This window comes from Plectropomus leopardus, chromosome 18 (assembly GCF_026936395.1).
Source record: "Plectropomus leopardus strain MGB_pleo_1.0 chromosome 18, ASM2693639v1, whole genome shotgun sequence".
In the NCBI taxonomy this organism is placed as follows: Eukaryota; Metazoa; Chordata; class Actinopteri; order Perciformes; family Serranidae; genus Plectropomus; species Plectropomus leopardus.
In genome coordinates, this window is record NC_142193.1 from 21,789,627 (window position 1) to 21,809,158 (window position 19,532).

A 19,532-nucleotide genomic window follows, 5' to 3' on the forward strand; every position below is an offset into this window, starting at 1 on the left:
GAGTCAAAATTTATCGGAAAAAAAGATGTATTATTTTCAAAAAATAGCATGTTTTTATACAACAAAATATTCTCCCTCAATCCAAATATATTGGCATTTAGTCTTTCAAAAACAACATTTTCAGTGCAGTCAAAAAACAGTTTGCGCTCTCACTTGCCAAACACAGAGGCATGCACCTCGGTCCATGTGTTATCGATTTATTCATCCATTTATTTAATTCCATCTGGCAAACTAAAAAATGAGAAAAAAATAAGTGAGAATTTTGTGTATTTTATTTACAGACGATCTGTATTAATGTGGCAGTCTAGCAGCAATCTAACAGCACCATAAATTAAATATATTCATTTAAGAGATTGAAATTTTTTTAAAAGTCTAACCGATTTAACTTAATTATTTATTTTGATTTTTGATTTTTTTTAATGACATTATAAAATATGATAGACTTTGGAAGTTTTACTGGAAATCCTCAATAAAAACTTTAAATGTCAAAAAAAAAATATTTAAAAAAATGTACATTTGGTACAGTTTGGTACACTTGACAAAAGTCTCCTAATTGGCCCTTTTCACAGAATTTGGTGCATAATTTTGCACTTGTCAAAAAATAAAAAGTGTAACTAATAACAATGGATCCTTTCCACTGAAGTGTCTCAGTCAGCAGTGATCTCTATAAACACATATCTGCTTATGTATGGAGATTTTATGTTTATAGAGATTAGTTGAAATGCCAAATGGAAGAGGGAGTGTTGGCTCGGATATCTACTGGCTACACCGGATCACCCCAAAACATTGGCCTCCGCTCCGGGAGGGTATATCGTCATCAGACTGAGATTGAGTCAGCAATGCCCTTAGCTCGTGCCCTGAAACTAACCCTCCTAAATGTCACATGGCCATTATTAAAGTTATTAATTAAACTTTTCCTGTTATGTCACAATGTCTGCCATTAAAAGGGTTTTTCAGAGTGGAATATTTCAGCACACTGTAGCAGAGAGAGACCTTGTAGTAGTCTTTTTCCAACTATACAGACAGTGTAGAGCAAGGCTTAGAAGAAAAACTTACGCTTCATTAACATCATATGGAAATAATTACTGGAATTACTTGATGGTTTGAAGCAGCATCTTTGAAGTCAGCACATGTTTAATCTTGTTTGAAGACAATAAAAAGCTACGATAACAGTAATTATTTTCAGCCTTTTCATGCTTATCACTCATGCATGTTGTGACTGCTAATTTGAGCTTTTGTGTGACAGCGCTGTAAATAATGCAGTGTTGACCTCAAGCAAACAATTTGTGGTGTGGGCAATTTATAAGTCACAATTTTCGCATGAATTATGTTTGCGAGAAGCTTTATCTGTGGTTTTTATTTAACATGACTATAAATATTTAATCAAGGTCACAGTTCAGTATGTTTGACAAATCATGTGCCACGCATACAAGCCGTCCAAATACACTGCAGAACGCTGGAACGTCAGATCTTGAAATAAAAGCCAGATGTTGCTCATTACAGAGTTATTTGCCTTGGTCATGTTTTCAGTCAGTTTTTTTCTGAAAGAATTATTGTTCATAGTTTATTGGCTCTCATCCAGCTCTGCACTGCATCTCTTCCTCTTCCTGCTCGAATGCAGTCAGGGCTTCAGAGTCGATGCAAATCTTCCCTCGATAGCTGCACACAGCTTAAAGCTTTACCTTTCTCTCATCCTCCCCAAACGAAACCTCCTTATCGACTTGTCCGTCTGCGACTCCAGATGTTAATCGCAAAAGATGTCTCATCTTTTCCATCAGCAGTAAATCCCCTCTGAAGTCGTCCTTCGCCGTACCACTGGCTATAATGGGATGCAGGAGTGCTGACTTATTGTAATTAACACAAGGATGAGTGCCAGTTCAGTTCTTAAAATTGTTATCTTCTTGATTGGAACTGTGATTGCATGGCAACAAAAACAACCGTGAGGTTTGATAACTTTTACAGTCTGAAGTACCTATGCCGAAAAGTTAAGAGAATATGTAATGAAACACAACCTCTGACATTCCTCTATCTGAAAGTCAAATGAGGGTTCAGCTCTCTGGAAGAATGGAAACTCAGTGTCGTCTGTTCTTTACAGCAGGGCAAAAGATACATTTGTCATGCGGCTCATTTTTAAAACTGCAGTGAGATGTTTTTCATTATTCCTTTATTTGTTGTTCACTGCAAGATAGTGTAGGTCTGAATTTTTATATGACCCTCAAACTTCAGGCATAGTGGCTTAACCAAACCAATACATGCTTAGAAATATTATGAATATAATATTTACAGGGTTCCTGCAGATCATTAAAAAGTTTTAAGTCTTGAATTCATTAATCTTAAGATTGAATTTAGAATCTCCTAAAAATGCTAACACATAGGGGCAGGATGTTATCTCTTTTTTTTTTTGCTAGAATATGATTTCCATAAAATCTCTGCTTGAGCTATATGTGACAGCAAGTAACAATAAAGTACACAAAAAACTCAACTTTTTTTTAAATAAAATATATAATAGGTAATAAAATTTATATTTGTGTTCTTTTTTCATGTTTTTTTTTAAGATAGGACAAGATAAGCCTATTCTCAGAGATAATATTTCAGGGGTTGCAGGGTTTTGTGGTTTGTGTAATGTCGATATCCTTTTCTGTCGCTTTTGTGGAAATGCTGACATGTCAGAGCACAAAAGACAATGTTTTAATTGCTGCGTTTTTGAACTTGTTTTAACAGAAGTCGATATATTTGCTGCAATTAATGGGTGGAGTAGACACAACTTGCATGTTTTGGCATTTTCTTGCTGTGCTTTGCAAGCCCAGTTATGCACTGCGGTCATCAAAGTCAAATACAATGCTTAATGATGGCTGCCATGGAGCCATTTTGCCTATGCAAACAACAAATTTGAGTTTGTTTAAAGCATACTCTCTGCCAAAGGGCTCATAACATGTAACCACAGCATTCTGACACAACATGTACTCCTCTCTCTCTCTTTACAATATAGCAAACCTTAAAATGTATCTTAGAAAATAAACACACAAGATAAAGACATTAGACATTAGAACATGTAACATTATGTGATACTTATTTTCATAACTGCACTTGCTACTTCTCTTTATTCACAAACCACACCCAAGTTTTGTTTGCACACACACACACACACACACACCTACACTCATAATTTGTCTTGATCTTTTTGTCATTTTTGTTGATCCCGTTGTATACTGCTTGCATCAAAGTATTGTAATTTATTCTATTACTTGTAATTTAGTATATTACTATCGGTGAGGTGTTTCCATCAGCCCATTTGGGTTTCTAACCCCCCAGCACATGCTTTTTTTTTCTGCAGTCTTTTTGACCTGTTTTCCATTTCTGTTTTTAATGATGCAAATATGTAAATGAATGAATGCTGAATTGTGGATCCTCTATTTGCACTTTTTTGAAGCTCTATGTTGATGCTGTTTCATGCACTCTGTAAAGCCTACTAAAAGTACAAAAACAATTCCTACTGCAAATCACTTTATTTCTACTGTGAATTAGAAAAACCTGGGGGCCACCCGGCTCTCTATCGGGGGCCAGATTTGGCTGTAAATTGAGACCCAAGATGTTGAGGTCAGCTGGAGGTCAAAGTTCACTCCTTTTCCCTTTACATGACAGTCTGAAACATTGCTATGATCAATGCTAATAGATTATAAAGCAGAAAATACAGCCCTAAGGGATGTTGACTGTCTGCTCCCTGACATGAAGCCCTGCCACCAACAAGAGAAGCGATCGTTGAGGTTCTGTCCAATGAGAGACGAGTTCTGTGAGGTTCTGTCCAATGAGAGACGAGTTCTGTGATGTTCTGTCCAATCAGAGCGGGTCGAACGCTGGTGGGCTGGGTCTCGTGGGCTGGCACCGCAGAACCAGCGGATCTGCTCTTCGTTATGTTTTTCAGTGTCGGGTGGAGTCTACATCCCGTCGCAGCTCTGCGGGGAAGGAGGAGGACTTTTCTTTCTATTAGTTTCTCATAGACTGTTTGTTACCGTCGAGGCATCGAAATACTCCATAAAGATGACGACGACAACCACCTTTAAAGGGATGGAGCCTGGTTCAAAAAGCAGCTCCAGGTAAAAAAGAGCTGAAAACGTTTCGCGGAGGAACAAAAGAAGTGTGATGCGGACGAGCCTCAAGGCTAGCTAAACGCCTCTTTTTTCGCTTTAAGGCAGCTTGCTACCTACCGTTAGCCCGCTAGTGGCTGGCGGGGGATTTTTCTGGATTTAGCTAAACTGTCAGATAGTCTTGCTAATTAAGTTAATCTTATTGAGTGACTGATGCACCATATAGCCGTTAGCGGTGAGTTAGGTAGGTTAGCAGTCTGGGTTGTGGAGAATACTGTTAATTAGGCATGCGAGTTTAAGGAAGAGAAAAAAAGAGACACCCGAAGTACACGAAGGAGGGGTTCCGTCTATTTTTTGGGAAGAAATGGTCAAAGCTACCTACCGTTAACCGGTCAGTTTTTAAGAGACTGTGGTCGACAAAAAATAACTTTTTTGTTGTTAGTTTGTTTCCTGTGGTGATTTCTTTGGAGTTGCTAGCCAATGACCCGATACTTAATGTATTGTGTGCGGATGTTGTAGCATATTTTCACCAGAGGAAAAAAGGTACAGCTCAGGAGCAGGAGTCCAAATATGTGATTGATTGCAGGAAGAATCCCAGACGAGACTCGGGTCTGCATATGTCGTTATCATCAATATGGCTCATTGCTGGCAAATGGAAGTTTATAGAAACTCAGATAATGTCCATGTGTAGCTTCAATAGACATATCAACGCTGTTTTCTTATCCACATCTGTTAAATCTTTATATTCATGTAAAAAAACACCTTAAGAGGGCCACTCATCCCTCGTGCATGCAGTCATAGCTTTCCTGTAAGTGATGCGTCTCGTCTGGATGCTTTCCTGCCCCTTTGCAGTGAAAACAATGCAGAGAAAATGCCTTTAATTTACGCCTGCCTTAATAATGGGGTCATAATGTTAATGCATTTAAGCCAGATTTTGAGGAAAATTGTTTCCATTAGCCTTTGCTTAGTGAGCATGTCAAATCTCGGTCAGTCATTAAGCATTTTGAAGTCGCATGCTGTTTTCGGATGATGCGGGGGCTTGGGTGGGGGCTTTGAGCTAGCTAAGCCTGCAAATCTTTTCTTAGCTCTTTGCTTTTGCTCCTTAAAGCCCTTTTTACGAGCTGCTGGTCATTTCTGATGCTGGCCGACCCAAAGGATCTTTGCAGCAGCTACTTGAGCAGAATTAGGCTAAAATCTTAGTAGGCCATCAAAAGCCTCCCACCCTGCCTTATCACACATGCCATCTTTGGCTTTGGAGCTCAGCTACATCTGCCATTGCCACACCAGCTTGAAGCAGCGCGTCCAGCTTCTAAACATTAATGCCATTTCATTGATATTATTTGCAGTTTCATTCTAGGGTGGGGTCTGCTGCCAGGCAGCTAAAAGCTTTTCCCCTGATCGCAATCCGTGTGGAAAGCATGAGCTCATCCTCTCTGGCCGGGAGGTGAAGTCTGGTTTAAGCATTACTGTCACAGCCAAGTGTGACGAGCACGAGTGTGTTTACAAGAATTGATTGAGAAAATTCACGCCAATGCAGTCCACACCGTGTGGATTTTCCCCTCCGTAGTTGCTTTCTTTGTAGTTTTTTGCTTCAAGAGCTGAGTTGTTTTTTGGACTCCATCTGCTCGCCTGGCCCTTGGACAGCTGCTCAGTGTGTCAGCTGGTGGCTTCAGGGACTCTGAGGAGAGAAGAGTTTGCTGGAAAAAGAGGGAGGGGTCCAGCAGGGGCACTGCAAACACACCAGTTTTTGTCGTCCACCCCGACTGTCCTTCAGCACAGCAAGGAAAAAGGGTTTCCCTGCTCATTATCGTGTTCCTTTTGTTCAGCTTGTGGTGGAAGGAATGTCGGAAAGTACTCTCTGTTTATCATGTGCTGGTCTGCATGCAGGCTTTCTATATTGTTCTAGAACAATCCATTTATTAGGTGACCTATATTAGCTTCGGACATCAGATTTTTCACCTCCATTGTGTAATATTGACCCAGAACGGTCATCAGATTGATGTACTCATTTTATGACAATGCTACCAGGAAGTGACACCAGCCCCTCGTGTGTCACGGGAAAGGAATCTGCGCTGAGAAGAGGCAACAGCGAGCCAGCTAACTCTTTGATTATATGCGACTGGAGTCAGCTGCAGGGCAGAGATTGTGACTGTCTGTCTGACAGGCTGACAGCCGGAGCTTAGAGAGCGGAGACCTTGCTGGTAGCCTGTGTGTTTTTGTGTGTGTGGTATGTGTTTGAAAGGGTGGAGTAGGGAGAAGACTAGAAGTAGGTTGAGGCCTACTCATGTTATATTTGACTATTGATTTTTTTTTTTCGCTGTGCAGCTGATCGGTGGCATGTGAGACGAGGCCTTGTGTTTTAGTTTGACCTAAAGAGTGGGGGATGGAAGCGTGTTAGCAGAATGTCAATCAAATGATAGTCTAATCCATCATTTATTGCTCCTCAGGGTACTACGACCGCCGGGTGGGGACTCCAGCATCTCCTTCGGCACAGACGACAACTCGACCCCTCGGAAGAACAAGATGGCCTCCAACATCTTTGCAGAACCTGATGACCCCCATGCTCATCGGAGGAACAATCCACCCAGTAATTCAATCTAATATCACTTAAACCTATCTGAGTCAATTTTCCAAGAATTAATAGCAGAGACAAAGGAATGAAAACAATAAGGTTTTGATTTACAAGGTAACATATACAGTGGTTTTTGAGTTTTGCACCAGGCGGGGCGTGTGGGCAAGTTCAATCTTGTAAAAATAGACAGAACTAAAGAAGCCTTAAGTAAGCAGAAAAGCACCACAGACTTAATTCTTCTAACTCGAGTGGAGAAAAGATACAAACTGGAGTGTTATTAAGTATTTTTTCCATTTGCGTTGTCAGAAAGAACATCCCACAAGTATAATAGCCAAAAAGCCCTGGAGTGCTGGGATAAGGGTAATTTGAAGCTATGCTTTGTTAGACGGGGATGAGGATCAGCCCTCAGCGGAAAGAAATAGGTCAGTTAAAAAATGTGTCAATTGGTGAAATGTGTGGCCTTGTATAGACACCAGGGAAGTTTTATTTTGAGCACATGAGGCAGTAGGGGATATGATACCTGTGAATGGCTTTTGAGTGGTCAAGGTCACTGCAGACATACAGCCACGGAGGCTTGCATGAAAAATTCATATAGTCAGACATTATTGTGCTTGCCAGTGTGTTTGTAAGAATCCAGGTAAAACTATAATGCAGACTCTTTAGTCTGCTTATGTTATTGCTAGGTTTTGTACCCAGCTAGTTGGTGTTTAAAGCTCAAATTTTTGATGAGCATAAAGAGGAAGACTCAAGTCCTGCAGAACCAGCATTCCTTTTCAGCTCGACGCTGTGAAGTTACCCACAAGCCAGAGATCACATGTTTTCACACTGACCACTCGTGAAAAACAGTTTTCATGGTGCATGAAGTTTTCTGAATGTGTGGACAATGAAGAATTTACCCTAAAATTATTACTTCAGCCTCTGATCTTTATGGACAGCAGCTGCAGAAAAAGCCTTTTCCTACCCGCATTGTTTCGCTTGGGTCTAGGTCAAGTTCATGGGAGCCCTCTCATACTTTTCCCACTTAAACGGATACAACTGGATGAGGATATCTGTTTCTGCCTGAATGAGCAACATTTATTACTTTAACAGGTTTTGTTCGCATTGTGCAGTCTGTCTGACCCGTGCATGAACTTCTCATATAGATGAACAGGTTTGTTTGCTTTGGCCTCCTGCCCTGAGGCCATCCTTTTTAAATGTGCTTTTGTTGTAAATGTTCTTCTGCAGTATTTATCCATGCTTCAACCTAGAATAGCTGTTAGCCTTGTTTTATGAAGTTATTCTTTCAACACTGTGTGCACTTACAGAGCTAGGAATATTGCATTTTCCCTTTTTTGGAAATTAGAGTTACAGTAAACATGTGGGGAAGTGGGGAATGCTACAAAGGCAATCGTGGATTTGATGGAGCGGTGTTGCATTTAAGTAGTATACATCTTAGTAAAAACATGTTTACTTATAGGGCACATTTAAAAGAGATTAAATAAAACAGAGGAATAATCAAATACAAACACAGGAATGTTCCAATAGACACAGTCATGAATAAGAGAATATAAGTAAATAAATACAGACATAGGATATCTTGATAAAATCATCGGAGAAACAGCATTGCACAAAAAACAAAATCAAATGCAAACACATAACTGTGGTCAGACATGTCTTCAGGATGACAAAAGGCTAAAGAAAATAGACGGTTTCTTTGGACAGGGTTTACAGTTTTCAGTGGCAGGGGATCGTAAATGGCTAACTATTCCACAATTAAGGCCAGCAACTGAAAATGCTCAGTCACCTTTTGTTTTTTTTAACTGGGTGTGTGGATTTGGCCACAGGAGACATCAGGAGTTGGAATAGGGGATGAGCCGTTCAGAGATGTGACCTGATGCCAGTCCATGCAGTGCTTTAAAACTCCTTTTTTTTTTTTTAATCTCAAAATCTATTCTGGTAACTGGTAAAGAGAGGCTGGTACACACACTTTCTCCCTCGAACTGTTAGTCTTGCTTGTGCATATTCAGGAACCTGCAAATAGGGCTGACTGACTGATTCCTACATAGAGAATTTATCGTCTTTATCTCGGACCAGTGGGCCACCAGAAAGGCCAGATGACTGACTTTCATGATAATTAAAGGCCTCTAGAGACCGTTCGCAGAGCATATGTCTTAGTTTATAATCGTTCAGAATTCAAGTATCTAATTCCAGTCTCAGACAATGTCAAGATAATGTCCTTTTTATTCTGCACAATCTTTTGACCGCACTGTGAACAGTGTTTATATGGACATTTACTATTACAGAAACTTTTTCCAGTAAAAACCAGTCACTGCAATTTCTGTGGATAATTCAGTGTAACCTGGGCATTAGTTCTGGAAAGACATGCCAAGTTTTTCTAAGTTTCATATTCAGAGCTTTGATCATTGAAATTTCAGACAGTTTAACAGTATTAGGTGATGGCAAAAACCCTTAGAAAGTAATATCTCAAAATCTGAGCAAATAAATCTCAAAGTGCTTTCACGGATTGATTAACTTAAGTTTCTAAGTATAATTATATAATTCAAGTGCAGAGGTGGAAAGAAGTTGTCACTAACATTGTGGTAATCTATGAATAAGATGAGGTCATATTTGCTTCAAGAGAGAAAAAGCAGAAAATGTTGGACAGTCCAAAGACACACACCTTCAGTAGCAGCCGCTGAAACTTGAATTCAGCCAGAACTAACTCCCCTCTGCATCAGCAAAAACTTTCTGTTACTGCCTTTACACAGGTCTGACCATTGCAACCCCTAGCACTACTGAAGCAGCTACCAAAGGTCCATCCCTGGAGCTTATGCCCACTCTGCTCTTGGCAAACGGTCTCCTGGAGGCAGCGAGTGAGACAGAGGGACTGCAGGGTGTACTAGCTCACTAATTCTTGTCTCATTTGTTGTCTGATAAACAGAGAGGGGAGGAAGGGTTGTAAATATGATGTTGTGGCGGCCAACGCAAACAAATCAGTGTATGAAAAACAGTTACCAGCTTATTGAAACGTAATAAGTTTACTTCAAAAAGTATATATTTCTTATTCATAGTATTCCACAGGTACATTTTAGTATGCAAGTGAAGCTTATTTAATAAAGTGTCTTTCCCGGAGAAAGATGCTTCAGTGTAATAAATGTCATAAAATCAATCAGAGAGACCGACTGACGTGATGTGAATTGTTATGGAAATACATCTTATAATATAGTGTCTAGAAGTGTATGATACAACTTTAACCCATGGTCTAGTGTTAAAAAAGTAAACAAAATTGCAATAAATTCTAATATTGGATCACACTACTTGCAGAATTGGTACCATTAGTCATAAGGAAGAACATTTTTATGTGATTTGGATAAAATTATGAAAGAAATGAATCATAAAACTAGCTGAAAAAAAGGATATTCATATAGTTGGTTTGGAATTTAAAAAATCTTCTAATGAGAGAGGGTTGTGTCAGTTCAGCTGCAGAGCTGTGCTGATATTATGTTTATACTGACACATAAGCTTATTGTTATTCATCCAGAGTCTTTGGCAGGTTGTTCTCAGGATTTTGGGGTTTTCAGATACCAGAGCTGTTGGTTTGTTCAATTGCCCTCAGCTTCTGGCCACATAAGGAGCACTCTGTAATCATAACGCAAGCCAAAACTACCAGCAGCAGCAGCATGACTGCTGTCCCTGCCTTTAAGCTTGTTGAGCAGCGGTCAGTGTTATCGTACGTTTATATCATGAACCCATAAGGTTAAGTAGAAAGCTATGTGTCATAGTGATGATAACATAATGCATCACTGTCCGCCTCATGAAACTAGTTTAATCCTCCTTCATTTACTGTCCAGAGAATTGATCGGACTCAGAAATGTGGAGCCAGTAATGAAGGAGCTCTTGTTGCGTGATTGAGGCTCTCAACAGTGCTGATTCACTCCATTAACAACAATGGCCACTCCTCCGCTTCTTTAGCAGCCGTTGTTCTCCTCATGACAAAGACAGTCTGTCCCCTCCCTGGCCCTCTGGGCTGGAGCTGCACTGTTACCTTATGTGGCTTTAGTTCCCCACAGTGGGCCAAACATTGGGTTTTAATGCTCTTTCTGCTGAAGGAGAAAGCAAGCGCTACAGGGTTATGTGAGTTTTGGCATCCATGTTGTCTGCCTGGAAATGTTCCACTGTGTTTCTGGGTCTGTTGCAGACGCCCAAGCGGATTTGGTGATGTTTCCTGTTGGTTTTCAGTGATTTTTGTCTCATGTTATTTGAGTCAGATTCCCCCATAAAGCTGATGTTTTGTCAAATCTGAGAAGATGAGTCTTGTAGTGAGCATGGTTGGCTCGAAGGTTAGAAACATTAGGGTCAGGGGTGGCTTTGTGGCTAATTGGATTAGTGATCCTGTGGTATGACTCTGCTGCTTTGAAGCCTGAGTCATGTTTTGTCATACGTCTCTTGTGTTTCCTGTCTAGCTCCAATAAAATCAATTGGCCAAAAATTAAAAATCAATGAAATATGCATTACACCTAGTGTACGTTGTGTCTTACAGTAAGTGTGTGTTGTGTTTTTTCTTATCCAAATTTTCACTCTAGGGATTGAGGGTGTTGCATGCTGAGACAGATTTGTGATATTGAACTATATAAATAAAATTGATTTGGCACAACTATTACACTCTGCTCACTCTTTAACCCTTTGAGACCTAAGCAACTGGGCTCATGTTCAAAAAAAAAAAAACTTTGGTGAAGAGCAATGAGCAACTTCAAAGGAAATTACCCCAAATTAGTAAAAGTAAAAAGTAAATTTTTTTTTTTAATGTGAATATTACAAAAAAAAGAAACAAAAAAGAAGGAAATGACATGACGGAAGTGCTTTAAAAATAATATTTCAGCAAAAATAATTAAAAATATATAATTGTTCCAAATCATTTTTTGGGACAAATTTCCCTAGCTTCTTTAAAAAAAATTCTGCAAAAAATCTACTAATTTCTTGCAATTTGCAGAACAGTTCTTGCCAAGTTGCTCATTGCCTCTCCCCCGTTTTTTCAAAAGAAAGCAAACCAATTTGCTCAGATTTTGAAAGTTAAGTACTTATGAAAGTGTTTGAATGCAGCACAACAATGTCAATCCAGGTTTCAAAGGTTTAATACATTTTTTTTTTTTTTTTGCTCTGTCTGTCTCTTACCATCCCAGCTGGTACAGCCGCAGGAACCCTGTGCGGGGAGCCCTCAGCCCCACTTAGGCGATGTCAGCAGCCTCTTCTCTTCCCCAAGAACCCTGAGCCGGAACTGACCACCATCCACAACTCTGGGGCAGCCTTGGTCTGGAAAGAGAGACGAGAGGTACCTCACTTCGTCTGACAGGCGCTGTTTCCAAAACAGAGCCGCAGCCTAGTTTGGGGCTGAAAAGCACACAGTAATAGATTAAGTGTAATTCTAAACAGTTCAGTGGAAAATGTATTGGGGGATGGGTGGCTTAATCCATCTATTTGAAACTGACCCAGGATGTTGTTTGATAGATATTCTCCGCTGACATTTGTAATCCCTGTGGAGGTTTAATTTTTATTCTGACATTAGCAGATTTTCTTGTAATTTAGCAAATTAACTGAGGTATAAAGAAGCAGTGAAACCAGAGCAGAGACAGCAACAAAAAATAATTATTGCCATCATCCATTTTTCTAAGCAAAAAAGCCAAACTTTTGCTGGATTTATGCTTGTTAGAAGTGAGATTTTCATAATTTACTTCGTCGTACATAATGAAATGAAAAGCTTTGGATTCCTGAAACTGTCGGGTAAAACATACCTTTGAAGATATTAGCATGGGCTTGGGGAAATAACATGTTTAACTGTTTTGTAACATTTTAATGACAAAAATTTAATCAAGAAAATAAGGGGCACATTGATCAATAATTCAAATAATTGTTAGTTGCACCCCTAGGTGAAACTGTGTGTTTTTTTTATAGGATTTAATCCACATGGCAAATCAAGCCATGGCTTACATACGAAAAACATATGATTTAGGAATGTCAGTTTGGTTAATACATCAATTAACCAGTTAATTTTTGCAAGGAAAAATAAAGCAACATGACATTAAATACGAGACCTTGCCTTTTATTCTGGCACTCCTGTTGACTTTATGAGGTTTAGCACTGCGTTTCAAAGCACTAACCAGTAGAGTTGGTGAAATTTAATGTTTTGTGATATAAATGTCTTGGCTTTTATTTTATTTTCTGGTGGCTTTGCTGACAGACAGCCAACTAGCTGTGTAAACATTTTATATGCGGAAACAGCTCACTGCCTACCCTCCTGTCTCTACTGGTTAATCAACGCAAGCCTTTGCTGCTCTGCTCTGCGTACCACCCGGGGCAGTTGGGATGTAGCTGGCCGCGGCCCTCATTCAGTGGTTACCCCTGGTAACGCATTTCTACAGTCGAGCCCCAGTGAATAAGTGGCTTCATTTTTAGCAGCAAAACCCCTTTAGCATTATCAGCGATTTTAGCACCACTTTCTGGGCTGCTAATGGTCCTAACAGAGCTAACAGTGATAACATCATTAGCAATGCTAAAGGGAGTCTGTGGTTCAATATTGAGCTGCTTACTTATCAGGAAGGAGACCAGAGGGTGGACACCGTGTTTCCACTGCAGTGCTGCTGTGTGTAACCTGTCAAAACTTTTTCGGCAGTTAACTGTTGACATTCCTATTATGGTATCTCTCAAGGGTCAGAAAGCTCAATAGTGATGTCGGTATTTGATGGTAATTAGCTGCTGTTAGTACTGAAGCTTTTATTTAAACAATAACTTTATTGACCAGATATGACAGTGACTTGTTTCTCTTTGTCTGCTCGAGACTGCTCGTGTTGTCACACAGTAAATCACTTCGCCCCTTTTTTCATAATCTCTTTATCGCTATCAATCAATTTCATAATTACACCACCCGAAAAGCACTCGCACTTACTTAGTTTATTTCTTTTCTTCCTCTTTTTTTACATAATTATTTCTGCCCTCATCTGACTGTCCTTTCTTATTTATATTTTTATTATTTTTTTATTATATTTATATTCTATTTTATATATATATATATATATATATATATATATATATATATATATATATATATATATATATATATATATATATATATATATATATAAAGTTATAATAGTTTTTGATCAATATTAAGAGATTGTATGTACTTTTCTTGAAATGCATAACATTGTCTTTTTTAAAATTTGCTAAATAAATCAAATCAAATCCAAACAGAGTAGAAGAAATAGGATTCATTTATAGGAATACAGAAAAACATGTTTATACACAGGTGACAGTGACTTTGGTTCTGTGAGCATATTTGATATATTCTTGTCTTGTGTTTTCATTACAGGTTGAGAATGGCCAAGAAGCACCGAATGATGGTAAGTGTCCTGAACTCTTAAACTGTTTATAGTGATGCCTTGAAGTTTCTGTCTCCCTCACACTATGTCTAAACATCAGTGCATGACTCAGATTACTCAGTGAATAGCTCCATGGTACAGTGTAACAGATCAGGTAATTCCTCTCTGGCTGCCTTTTAAAAAAAAATCTGCTGGCATACCATGACTTTTTTTCCCCCAAAGATACAGTACACATGTTGTCCCTGTGTAAGTCAACATCACATGATCTGCTTGATGTGGTTTTCCCCTGTCATGATGCCGTGATGGTCTGTAGTCAAGCAGCTGTTCTTTGATGGCAGGCTTCACTTAGTATGAAAAGCTTTTTATTAACCTCCAGGTGCAGGTTTGCGAGAGAGTGGCTGGCTCCTCAGATAATGGAGGGTTTGACCACACATCTCTGTGAGCGTTCATTTATTTGCCCTGCTATTGAATGTGACAGGAATGTGTGTGCACTTTGAAGTATATTATACATGTGTGTATTAACATGTACAGTATATGCTCATCAAATAATACTGAGGGCTTCTGTTCGTTAACTAGTTTGTCTGACTTGTGTGTTTCTTCACATATTTCTTTGAAGTCAGCGAATCTCGCAGAGAGAAGGGAAGCCAGGAGTTGGCCAGGCACAGAAAGAGAGATTTGCCAAGAAAATGACATTGCATAAATGTGCACTGCAGTTTTTATTGAGTTTTGGACAGCAATCTCTGTGTATTACATGCCTGATTTACTAAGACAGCAGCTCATTACGCAGTCACTCTGTCAGTGGAGGCAAGCTCAGAGGTGGGATATCTATGAGATCACTCAGCCCAGAAAAGAAATGATTACATAATGACCTTCATTACCAAATATTTACTGTGGCTTTGAGAGAAAAACTGTTACTCAAAATGTTGCACATATATTAATAATGATATTATAATCTTTGGCAAATCTGATTAGTTATACATCAGGAGGATATAAATGCATTCATGGGAAACAAAAAGGAGATAAAGTGATATAAGACAAATCAAATATACACAAAGTACACATAACACTAAAATAAAAGAAGCCACATAACTGTCTCAAACAAACATTAAACTGCAGTCTGTGGGGATTATACAGTTCATTGATGGTTCAATTCAAGTTTGATGGAAACAAACGACAATTTCACATCCACTATTTGTTCTCACAGCAATCGGATATTGTGATTATTTAATACAAGCCCTTTTTTTGTTAGCTTTGCACCTCAAAAATAGGCATAAAAGCCTTTGTGCAGTCCTCATATCTGTGTTACTGTGTGTACCAGTCTTGCAGCCTGCTTATCACTGTGTCCAGCAGAGAATATTTGAGTCTTCATTCTGCCTAAATTAAGTTTTTAACATCAGTGTTGCCCTTATTTGTGACATTCAAGTCATAAAGTCCCCTTGAATTTGCACATTCTGCATAATTCGGGCACTAATGGACAACGAGAGCCCAGCGCTTCAACACTGGGATTTTATTACAGAACTGGCTAACCTCACTTAAGTACTCAAGCCTTTAAAACAAAATGCAGTGGCTACAAAATAAGTCCAAATTTGAATGAAACCAGAGAGTGAGTTGTTGACTTTGGTGCTAGCAAATAATTGCAGTTTTCTTTGAAATGCATACATTTGAGATGCAGGTGCTACAAAACAGCCAAAAGCAACCAGACAAAGCAAAACTGCGTAGCCCAATTAAAGCTAGCTGGTGAGACAGCAACAGCCTCTACCAAAGCTAAATTTAGTATAGCCCTTGGTATTTGCTGTTAATGAAATTCTATACATTTTCATTGACGAAGTGATTTCGTTTCTCTCACAAATAAGGCGGCAAATAAATCCATTCATGAGCAATACAAACTAAGATAACAGCCATTTAGCCTAGCTTAGCAATGTACAGTCCCTCCAGGATTTTGCAGGCAGTTTTTTTGCATTGTTGCGGCCTGTAATACCTGAGATCACAGCAGTTTTTCTAAAAGAACATGAAATGTATGTTGTGACCTCCATGTTTGTGGAGTTTGAGTCCCGGAGTGAATAATTGTTAAATAAAAAAATAAAAGTTGATTGATTGGATGATGGATAAGAGGAGCAGCTGCTGCAGAGGCGAGTAAATACAAACTTTTAGACCCAGAACAACGAACAATTTATTTTCACTTTCACTGAGCCTGACGTTCTGCTGCTCCGTCTGTGCCCAGACGGAGCAGTACAAAGGTGTAGTGTCATGAATGACTGAGCTGTATATGCTGTAAATTCCAACAGCAATCCGAATGAATGCTCCAGCTCCAAAAATAGAAAATTATTCTGTGGTAGCAGATGTTTTTGCTGCAAGCCACCACAAACAAACAAATGAATGACTGTGTGGGAAACACTGGATGCTTATGGGCATTTTTGCAATGAAATTATGGGGGCGGGTGAAAATTAGTTGACTTGCTGTCACAGATTCAGAGCTTATTATTATGTTATTTTGCTGCCTGGACAGAAGCCTCGCAGCAACGTTTATTATCCAGATTAACTCTGTTATTAAACCGGTTAATAACTATTGGGCATCATTAGCTGTGTGATGCTAACAGTTATCCCTGTCACTGTATGTGTGTGTGTGTGTGTGTGTGTGAGTGTGAGACTGTTCCAGGCCCAGAGCTCTGGTCTTGCAGCAGTGGTCTCATGATTAAAAGAGAGATGTGCTGTGAAAATCAATGCGCTGCATGCAGCTCTACAATGAAATGAGATTTTGCCCATTTTAAACATTAAAATTTGCAGTAAAGTTGCGGTGAATGTACAAAATTGCAAGGTCTTCTGGAGATTGGCTGAATTTCTGCAAATTGTTGCGATTCCAACCTTGTAAAATCCTAAAGGTACTAAATGTAGCAATAACTGCCATCTGAGGTTTTTTTAGGTCTTCTCTACGGTCTGTGTCAATGTTTTTGGTTGTAAAAAATCAGCCTATAAAACCTAAAATGACGCATTGCATAGTATCCAACTATGACACAGTTTACCAGTTCTTTCACCCTGAAAACCTTTAGTCTTTTTTTTGGTCAGATTTTCTGTAATTATTGCTCTCTGCCTTTTGTAAAGCAGCACTGTTGAGTACATTTTAACCATCTACTGTAATTAGCTTCCAGGCACAGCTTGTTTAACCAGATAAACATGGTGTTTTACTGTCAAACTGTATTTAACATTTGTACGCCGTTTGGTCTTGATCACATATCATATCATCTCGAAAACAGTCTGTGATGGCATTCATGAAATATCAGCCACTGTTACATGATTTGGATTAATGTGTTATTGTTGCTCCTGTAGAGTGTCCTGACAATGCGGAGGGGGAGCAAGAGGAGCAAGAGCAGCAGAAGGAGACAACAGAGCCTTCTGCCCCGTCGGGAGGTGCCAACGCTGCCACCAGCGGCCGAAGAAACCCACCTGGTGGCAAGTCCAGCCTCATCCTGGGTTGAGACCACTTTTTTTTTCATTCGAACGCTTTTTTTTTTTTTTTTTAAAGATAAATACCCCCTCCACTCTCTTCCTCCTCATCAACTTGTCACCTTCTTCCCTTCTTCACATGCACTCACGCTGTCACGTCCATGGACCCCCGTGTCCTCTCCCTTCACCCTCAAACCTTTTGTTCTTATCCTTTTTTCTATTAAAAGAAGAAAACTGTTGACAAAAGCACTTTATGTATCTCTCTCCTCCTCCTCCATTTCAGCCCATCCTGTAGTGCATCGCGCCTGCTGGGAAAGGCATGACGTTTAGCTTGTCCCTCATTCTTCCCTGTTGTAAATGGTAAAGGAAAAAATAATAAAAAAGATTTGATGCGTGGATTTCTAAATACAATAAAGATTGATATGAATTTGCTGTTGATTACTTTTTTATGTAACTAGTCATGCAATAGTAAACTAGGAATATTTAATCATGCTGAAGTGAAAAATTCAGTCAGTCACTTATATAAAATACTGGAGATAAAGGCACATAAATGGCAAAAATATAGACGTAAGCAGGGTTCCCGCAGATCCTTAAAAAGTCTTAAAAGGCATTAAATTCATTAATCTAAAATTAAAGCCTTAATTGGTATTGAAATGTCTTTAATAAATCTTTCAATGAAATCTCAATCGGTGCTAACTTTTTCAATACTCATGCATTTGCTTTGTCCAATTAAATGACAAATTAGCTTTTTTTTAAGGCAAACCAGAAAGCTACTTTAATAACATAATATGTTAATTGTTTTCCTCTTTTTTTCAATTTTTTTTTAAAAGTACATCGTCTAACTTTTTTGCTTGAACATGTTATAATTTTAAGTTAATATTTGGGCAAAATTGTCTCTAATAAATTTTTGACGTGGGTTCATGTTTTTTTTCCTTTTAACTTTGGTTATTGAAAAATCGGTTTTAAATTTAACTTTAAGTGGCAGAAAAAAAAGCCTTTAAAAATCTTAAACCTAGCCTTCCATAAGCTGTAAAAACCCTTTTAAAATCAGCTTTAATGTTGATTCTCTCCTCAGTTTTCATGTGCATAAATGGCTCAACACTCGGAGCTGAATATTATTTATGTTCGGTGAGATGGAGCCTGAAGACTGCGGCCGTCGAGAGCAGAGACAGGCTCTGTGGCTGGAAGTCTGCCCAGCCAAAGTAATCACGAAAGCCTCCTCCGATTCTGCCAAAACAGAAACTGCATGTCTTTCATGACATCATATGCTGGATATTTGGCTCTCATTACAGTGTTTCTTAAGATAGGCGTAACGTTTTGTTGAAAATCTCAGAATTTTTAGAACAAAAGTCAGATTCAGAAGGTGAAGTGATTCATGCAAATTGTTACTTATGAAACAACCTTTAACAGCACTCCTCAAAGATGCCTTTATTTGGAAATGCTTGTGCTTTTTGGCCTTCCTGAGCACCATTAGGAGCATACAAAGGGGATTCAGAACACCAATTTTTCCAAACCTGCCCCTGTATTTCTTTGACAAATCAGACTCAATATTTGCTCTTTTCACGGTCTCACGTGTTCAGAGAACATATAGATAAAAGTTTAAGTTCTTATATGTCATCAGTAACTACGCAAATGATGGTGGATGTTAAATGATAAACTATTTTTTTCTTCTATTTGATTACATGACTAGGTACCTAAAGTTATAGACCCTGCAAGGGTTTCCCCCCCCAAAAATGTACTTGTACAAAAGTGTTGACCCACTAGAGGTGTGAGGCGGTGAATCTATCTGCAGAGACTCTGTCCTCTGCCTGCATTTTCTTAATTTCTTCAGTTTTGCTGTGTTTGGGATGTTTGTTGGCACAATGCACAGATGATGTCAGGACTTTATTAAAGGCTGCAGACCAGCTGCCAGACTGTAAGCGGCACGCATTCAAGAGAAAGAAAAATTGCAGACACTGCACCAAAAAAACACAAACATACAGAATGAGATTGAATCTGAGTTGACTTTCACTCGTGATACTGATTACAAGCAGTAACTGACAGTTCCTGCATGGTATGCCTTTAATGAACATTTTCAGTTACA

The 19,532-nt window shown here is 39.0% G+C and overlaps 1 protein-coding gene across 1 annotated transcript; it reads left to right on the forward strand.

The window, feature by feature from the left end:
* Nucleotides 1-3,901: 3,901 nt before the first annotated feature.
* LOC121957080 (jupiter microtubule associated homolog 1-like) lies at nt 3,902-17,876 on the forward strand. The gene is made up of 5 exons (XM_042505591.2): nt 3,902-4,094; nt 6,533-6,672; nt 11,817-11,965; nt 14,000-14,030; nt 17,333-17,876. The coding sequence occupies exons 1-5, from the start codon at nt 4,039-4,041 to the stop codon at nt 17,479-17,481; spliced, it is 525 nt and encodes a 174-aa protein (XP_042361525.1). The 5' UTR covers nt 3,902-4,038; the 3' UTR covers nt 17,482-17,876.
* The last annotated feature ends 1,656 nt before the right edge of the window (nt 17,877-19,532 follow it).

What these genes read in the sequence shown, in the direction of transcription:
- LOC121957080 (XM_042505591.2), top strand. Translation starts at nt 4,039, where the DNA reads ATGACGACGACAACCACCTTTAAAGGGATGGAGCCTGGTTCAAAAAGC. An exon ending in GGTTCAAAAAGCAGCTCCAG is followed by an intron (nt 4,095 to 6,532) that starts GTAAAAAAGAGC and finishes ATTGCTCCTCAG; the next exon opens with GGTACTACGACCGCCGGGTG. An exon ending in TCTGGAAAGAGAGACGAGAG is followed by an intron (nt 11,966 to 13,999) that starts GTACCTCACTTC and finishes TTTTCATTACAG; the next exon opens with GTTGAGAATGGCCAAGAAGC.